Source organism: Melozone crissalis, unplaced genomic scaffold (genome assembly GCF_028551555.1).
Source record: "Melozone crissalis strain CALT ecotype California unplaced genomic scaffold, PUWL_Pcris_2 ptg000042l_1, whole genome shotgun sequence".
Classification (NCBI taxonomy): Eukaryota; Metazoa; Chordata; class Aves; order Passeriformes; family Passerellidae; genus Melozone; species Melozone crissalis.
The window spans coordinates 28,709,383-28,717,067 of NW_026535820.1; the positions used below are offsets into that span (position 1 = coordinate 28,709,383).

Sequence of the window (7,685 nt, forward strand, 5' to 3'; positions counted from 1 at the left end):
CTCCCTCAGCCACTCCTCATAAAACTTGTGCTACAGCTTCACCAGCTCCATTGCCCTTCTCTGGACCTGCTCCAGCAGCTCAATGTCGTTCTTAAATCGAGGGCTTCAAAACTCAACACAGTACTCAAGGTGCGGCCTCAACAGTGCCAACTACAGTGGGACAATCTCCTCCCTAGTCCTGCTCACAACACAGCTTTTGATACAGGCCAGGAAGCCATTGGCTTTGGCCACCTGGGCACACACTGGCTCACGTCCTTTTCCACCAGCACTTTTCCAGCCACTCTGTCCCCAGCGCTGCCTGGGGTTCTTGTGAGCAGGACCAAACACTTGGCCTTGTTGAACTTCATGCCGTCCATCTCAGCCCATCGATTTAGCCTGCCCAGATCCCTGGAGCCGTCTCCATCCGCGGAAACCTCAATGCATCGCTTTAACAAATATATGTGGGCAAGACGAAGAAAAACATGTATGAAAACACAACTTCACAAGGGTGACCGGCACCGCATGCGCGGCGAGCAGCCCGCCGCCTTCCCACCCCCGAAAGGAGCCGGGGGTCCCCGCCTGCGGAGGGCGGGCTGTGCCGGCGGCAGCGGCGGCGGCGGCGCTGGGCATGGCGGGCGCTGTAGTGACCTCGCTGCGAGCCGCTCCCGGCGGCGGGCGGGAGAGGGAGCCTGCTCAAACTACGGCTCCCAGCGCCCGCCGCCGCCGCTCGCTGCTCCGCTGTCCCAAACATTTCCGCCGGGGCAGAGGCCAGCGGGGGCTGTCGGCGGTAAAGGTTCAGGTGGGCTCCTGAGCTAGAGCAGCGGCCATCGGGGCGGGAGGCTGCCCGGGCACTTCCCCGGCGAGCGGCACGAACTCTCCGTTCGTGCCCCGGCCGTGCCCTGTGCGGGCGGCGAGAGCCATGCCCGGCGTGCTGCCCCGGACGCTGCCCGCGGCCCTCGGGCGGGGCTGCCTGGGCCGCTGGCTGCTCGCCACTCGCGGGTGGGCGCTCCTGGGGCCCGGCACCCCGTCCTGCTCCTGCTCCTGCCCGGGGTGGCGGCACCAGCCCCCGCTGCTGCTCGGGGCCGCCCGGCAGAGCTTCGGAACGCGGGCGGGAGGGCTGAAAGCTGCAAAACCGGGAGGTAATAGCAAGGATGTGTCCGTGCAAAGGGCGCTGAACGAGGAAACGCTGGTGTCGGCGGCTCGGAAAGGTAAGGCGGAAGATGCTGTGTGCTGCTCCGAAGGGCTGGAGACGGTTCCTTCTGCAGCTAAAGTTTTGTAGTTCCAAACATCAAGTATCTAGAAAAAAAACGATCTCAGCACACCAAGGTGGTTTCCTTTCCCATCGTATTGTTTGGAGCAGATGTTACATTTCTCTGTATGCATTGCATAATCAGAATAAATTATAGGACTTCTTCTAAACAGCCTGTTGATCTAAGTAATTATCAGGCACAAGATATAATAGCCTCTCATTTTCCATTTCAGAAGGAAAACCTATCACATGCGGCCTGTCTGTACAGCTGTTGAAATAAGTTCACCTCCAACAAAATAGTTAAAGCTCTACCTGTGATGGTAGTTTCTTTATGGATTGCCTTCACTTTAGTTGGTCTCATTCACTTCAGTGAAAAGTGGTTACTACATAATTAGCCTCAGAAAATTTAAGTACTTTGAAATTACTTACGAAAAACACCTTCAACTGATTAGAAGACTGCAGGAGAAATAGTTATTAATGTTTCCTCCATAACTTATACTCCACTTTATCGCTAAAAGATAGTAGTCTCTTTCCAAGTACTCAAATATTTTGAAACAGAGAATCTCCTATGACTTATTTTGTGGTATATACTGACACTTGTGCTTTCGATCAAAATTGAAAGATAAAAACTAATCAGACAAACAGCAGTTAATGTTAAAAAATTATTTTGGTGTAATATTCCCCTTTTTTATTTTACTGTTGATTGCAAATTCATAAAATCAGTTCTTTTCAGTGTGTGCAACTTATAAGCTTTTACTTTTTTGTTTTTACTTCTTTTCTTTGCATAAGGATTTCAGTGGTTGTGGGTTTAGGTGGTAGCGTGAATACTGCAGTGCTAAATCCCTCATTAGTTCCTGAAAAATCTGGCTCTCATGCACCCAAAAAGTAGCAGTGATTGCTACTTTGGAGCTTGAAAACATCTGACAAACAAAGTAATAAGGCTTAACACAGAGATATAAACATGCCCTGTACAATATAAGAGAGGTTCCAAGGTCTCTTTTACATCAATGAGGCATTAAGGAAACTTACTGAAATTTTTTCCTCTGCTAAAATGTTATTTGAGCTACAGACTAACAAAAGAATATTTATGTAAGAAAGTCATACAAGTGTTATTATCCAAGGTTGTAACTTGTGTGTTTTCTGTTTAATTTCAGTGAAAGAAGCTGGAAGAGACTTTACCTATTTTATTGTGGTGCTTGTTGGAATTGGTGTTACAGGTTATTTTTTTAAATTACATTCTTTATTAGAAGACACTTTTCATTAATTCCACCTGGTTTGAAAAGTTTTCATTCCATCTGATGTTGTTTCTGTTACAGGTGGTTTGTTCTATGTGATTTTTAAAGAGCTGTTCTCTTCTTCTAGTCCAAATAAGATCTATGGAGATGCCTTAGAGAAATGCAGATCTCACCCTGAGGTTGGTTTTTGAACTTTAGTCCTAAATTTTTGTTTCTCAGTAGTTACTGTCTCTCTTCAAGTCAAAACTTTGTGCAAGGAATCTCACAAGCTACGTGAAGCCCCACGTGGTGCTTGAGCAGTTCTGCCAGTGCTTTTAGCTGGCATGGGGTGGCACAGCTCCAGAGCCGAGCCTCCCTTAGGACAAGTCAGTGCAAGCATTGAGCTTGTGTGAGCTAGCCCGCTAGAAGCCAACTAACTGTGCCACAGAACAAAAACTGATATAAATACAGTGTGCCCTTCAGAGCATGTGCTTGTGTCACCATACAGAAAGTCTTGGGGACTTTTCTTATTGCCTGCTAAATGTAGCACTTGAGTTCTCCGAGTCAGAGAGGCCACTGGTCCCACTAAGCTCTGTAGATCTTACCTGCTGCCTTTTCTCAGCACACTAACTCTATTGTGACAGTTCACTATGGTTCTGTCATTCTGTGAGGCGCTGTGCTGATACCCAGGAATTTAAATTTTTCATTTGGAGCACAATTAGCATCCTTTTGGCTAACTGGAAAACAGGTAGAGAACAGTCATGGGATCACACAGTTGTCATAGCTATGTGTAAACAAAAATCAGTATGAAACTAGATTAAAAAAAAAAAAAAACCAATTCAGACAAAACAACCTTCAAGCAAGGTTGCCACAGATGCCTTTGAGGATAACCTAGAAATTAAGTGACAAGTTGTTGCTCAAATAAAAATTAAGACTGCTTTGGAATGAGTTTGTAGAATTAAAACTTCTTTCCAGTGCTTGCAGAGTAAAGCTTAACCTCCCCTTCTAACCAAATTTAAAGTACGTTTACGACTAAGTTGATCTACTCTGACTCTATAGACCAGAAAAAAGATTACTAAATTTTTTATTCAGTAGTGGTTTTTAGATAATATGAAGGGGAGTACATTTGCATTTTCAACTTTGAAACATATTCTCTTGGAGGAAATGTGAGCAAATATTTTGTGCTTTTTTTTTCTTTTTACACAAAATATCAGGTTACATGTCTTTATCTCAGAGAACAGTACAAATAGAGGATATCAATAAGATTTATTTTAGACATTTAATACGGCACTGTAAAGAATAAAAAGGACTGGAATACAGAGGAGTTTTCCTTAAACTGTTTTCTTTCATAAACGCTTGTATTCTTGACATGTTAAGTTCTCCAGAGGCATTTTGTTAAAAGAAGATGCATTCACAGCAGAGGCAGGAGCTGATACTGGAATATGTGTCCATATGTGATCCTTTCTGACAGCTCAAACCTCTTTTGTCTTGTAGATAATTGCTGTTTTTGGTGACTCTATCAAAGGTTATGGAGAGGCAACAAGAAGAGGAAGACGACAGCATGTCAGGTACCCCTTGGTGTTTGCCCCATAAAGACATCAGTTTTTGCACAGCAAAGATATTTTTGGATCACAAGTTAGTTCTAGAGTGATGAACTGTATGTGACATCCCGTCACTTTTGATTGAACATAGAAGTTTTTTCCAGTACCTCTTGTGTGCCGTACACCACTAAGTACAGTGTATGTAGAATATAAAATGCCAATTCTGAGTGCCTCAAAAAAAGCTATATCATTGTGGTAGACACAGAGCTCTCCAAAAAATAGGATGAGTCTAAAAAGAGTAGTACAGAAGCCTAGGCTTGCATGGGGGAGCAGTAATCTGACAGAAGTTTTCAGTCTGAAACTATACTGAACTGATACGCAGAATGCTTTTTGGTACTTGAGGCAACATCTCTACTGTGTATTTAACAGAACATCTATCACCTAAACCTTTCATGAGTGTCTCTATTACTTTCCTTTTGAAAGAAACAACAGTATTGTTTCTTACCAAACATAAGTCCTCCCTTCTTTATTGGGTTATTTGGCAGGAATATATTCAATGAGGTTTTATATAGAATGAGACACGTAAACCCAGACACAGGTTGAACCATGAAATTGAGATTTTTTATTTTGTCTGATGAAAGTGTCTTTTACCCATTGAAGCTTTATCTCTCACCAGACTCTGTGAAATAATGTTTAAAGTGAAGCTGCTAAATGAAATTGATGTGCACAAATATTCTGAGCACGTGTCTGTAAATAAGTAAATTTACTATGAATCAGCTTTCCTAGTATTTAATTTCAATAATTTTGAATGCCTTGTATTTTAAAAAAATTTTTGAGCTGAGAACTGGGATATGATTGTAGAGTTTGCATCTGCAGTATAAGAATGATTTCAAATATTTGTCTCAAAAATCTACAGGGTTTTTTGTGTATGAATACCTTGAATGTAAATTTACTGCAGTAAGGCTCTTTGTTCATATTTGTTCTCTCTACCCCATCATGTCACTTTAAACTGTATTGGAAGTTCATTTCACAGTGTGTACCAGGGCATGCCTTATAGAAATAAAGATTGGTGCTAAACAGCAGTTAATAATTTCAGTAGGAAACATAAACTGGCACCAGAACCCTCATGGGATCATTAGTTTCCCAAAGTGGTCACTTTGGAAGTGATGTGCTATTTATTTAATACATGGGCATAACCCAACTCCAGTCTAAATAACAGCATTTAGGTTGGAGATCTCAAACAGTGCCAAAGTTACACAATTTCAGCAGAACAAAATTATTGCCAAAGTAAGTAAAGCACATTGTAAACTGTTTGTTTTGATGTGGTTTAACCAACCTGATAATTTGGAAAAACATGCTCTGTATGTTTTGGCTTGATGACTTAGTTTAAGTGCCTAAGAAAACTCAAGAAGTCTTGTTGGTGTGGGGTCTCTTTCTAGATGTCGGGCTCCAAATCTCCAAGTCGGGGTTTTTTTAGAATAAATACAAGGAATTTCTATAGTCTTCAGCAGTGGATTGCTTTTCAGTTTTGAGGGGAGGCCTGGGGTGAGGACATTTAAGCATTTAATCTCATAATGCTCAGCAGCTAATTAGCTCTTCTAACTCCACTAGTCCTTAGGCACTCACAGTAAAGCTTGAGAGGAGCAGTAGAGAAGGAAGCCAAGGTAGCATAAGGACACCACCGGGATACACTTTCTTACAAAATAAGTAAGCAACTCCTCTAAGTAAGTTTAAATTTGAAGTCTTAACTAGCATATAATCTGTATTCTTGCTGGGTGGTTGGGTTTTTGTTTTGTGTTGCTGTTTTTAGTCACATTGAATACGTAAAGGATGGACTGAAACACATGCGTTTGAAGTTCTATATTGAGGGCACTGAATCAGGGAAACAGGGAACAGTCCATGTGGAAGTCAAAGAGGTATGTACAATTGCTTGATACTCCTGACAAGCTTAGTCTTGAATTTAAACTACCAAAGAGAAAAAAACACTCTGAAATTCTTTTCTTTCCAGAATCTTGAAACAGGAAGATTTGAGGTTCGCTACATATTTGTGGATGTTGAGACGTATCCAAGAAGAACCATTGTCATCGAGGACAACAGATAGCCAACAATCAAAGCTGCTGCCTTACCTCACATTGGAAAATGTGGTTGTAGCCAGCCTACATATGGATTGTGTGGTGTTGCCAATTGTGTCGCACAGCTTCAGGGCTGTGTCAAGGGAAGTAGCCTTTCAGGCCCTCCACTAAGGACTTTTGATAATAACAGATATGGGATTTAAAGTGAAACCAATGAAATATAGCCAAAGGATCATGGTAGATATTCTTGACATAGGAAAATAATGTCTCCTAATAAACACTTTATTGCTGGATAATACCTCTGCACACCCAAGACCTGAGTTTTGCAAGGTTTTAGGTTTGGATGGGGTTTTTTGTCTTCCTTGGCTTGGATTTCCCACTACCACTGCAATAAAGAAAGGGTTAGTTTAACTGTAGACAGAAGTCTACTGTTTTCATTTTGGATACCTTTGTAGGTAAGAAGGTAAAATGGTAGTGATGCAAAAGAGATCTGGGCATGTAAGGGTAGGAATGGTGGAGGCACACACCCGTAACAAGCAACTGAAGACTTCAATATTGGTGTCTTCTAAATAAATTACCAGCAAGCAGAACATCACTACTGTCTGCTCTTTCTGATGTTTGCCATTCTGCTCCACATGGTTGTAGCAAGATGAAGGTTGGCCATTTCTCCCAGGCAGACTAGTGACAGGACAAGAGGACATGGCCTCAAGCTGTGTCAGGAGGGATTTGGATTGGACATTACCTTCAAAATATTTTGAAAACCACAATATTCCATTTAAATTTCTGTCTTTCCCACCTTGCCTGCATCTTCATGTGATAAACACACATGTGATGTTTATCAGGGCATGTCTTTAGTCCGTAAAGTGTTCCACATTATTTTCTTTTACTGCCTGCATAACCTTTCTAGCTAAGATTTACTAGGATGTTTGTGTATATTTCATGAAAGGGGGACACAGCTGGAAAGGACATCACTTCTGTGTTGTGAAAAAGCTGAGAATATGCTTGATAAAATGAAGACAAAAGGTAGCAGAGGAAATCCACCTTTACCTGACCTTAGATGTGTTAGTGTTCTTAATTTGAACAAATGATAAATACAAGGCTCAAATGCTTTCCAATGTCAGTGGGAGAAAGCTTTTTGGAATTCTTTTTCTAGAACATCTCATCAGTGAAGGAAAAAAAAAACTTCATAGCTTGATTTATCAACTTTGTACTGGCTAGATACCTATCACCAGCAAGATTATTTAAGCCCCTCAAAACTTCAGGAGTATTCAAGCTTTGGGAACTCATGACTTCTTTCCATTGTCCTCCTGAGGCTGAAGTTCTCCTGGTCTTCAATGGAGTGGGCGGGCACCCATGCTTACAAAATTTTCTTAAATTCTGTTTTATGCAAACACATATGGAGATACCTTAATCAAAATTAGGTGAAGATTAGTTGAACAAGACATCTGGAATAGAGAACATTGATCTCTTGTGCAGTATCATCTTTCCTGGTGGTAGTTTGCACTGGAGGGGAACAGCTGCATTCACTGAGTTCAAACATGTTTTGTAATTTTACTTTCTGTAATTCTGATGTGTGTTAGCCTCAGTTTTCCTTATGAAGCTGCCCCTGTTTCACTCAATCAGTGCACTA

At 41.8% G+C, this 7,685-nt stretch overlaps 1 protein-coding gene across 1 annotated transcript; it reads left to right on the plus strand.

The window, feature by feature from the left end:
- Positions 1 to 796: 796 nt before the first annotated feature.
- TIMM21 (translocase of inner mitochondrial membrane 21) lies at positions 797 to 6,726 on the plus strand. The gene is made up of 6 exons (XM_054285324.1): positions 797 to 1,187; positions 2,383 to 2,445; positions 2,545 to 2,642; positions 3,937 to 4,010; positions 5,794 to 5,899; positions 5,992 to 6,726. The coding sequence occupies exons 1-6, from the start codon at positions 899 to 901 to the stop codon at positions 6,082 to 6,084; spliced, it is 723 nt and encodes a 240-aa protein (XP_054141299.1). The 5' UTR covers positions 797 to 898; the 3' UTR covers positions 6,085 to 6,726.
- Positions 6,727 to 7,685: the final 959 nt, after the last annotated feature.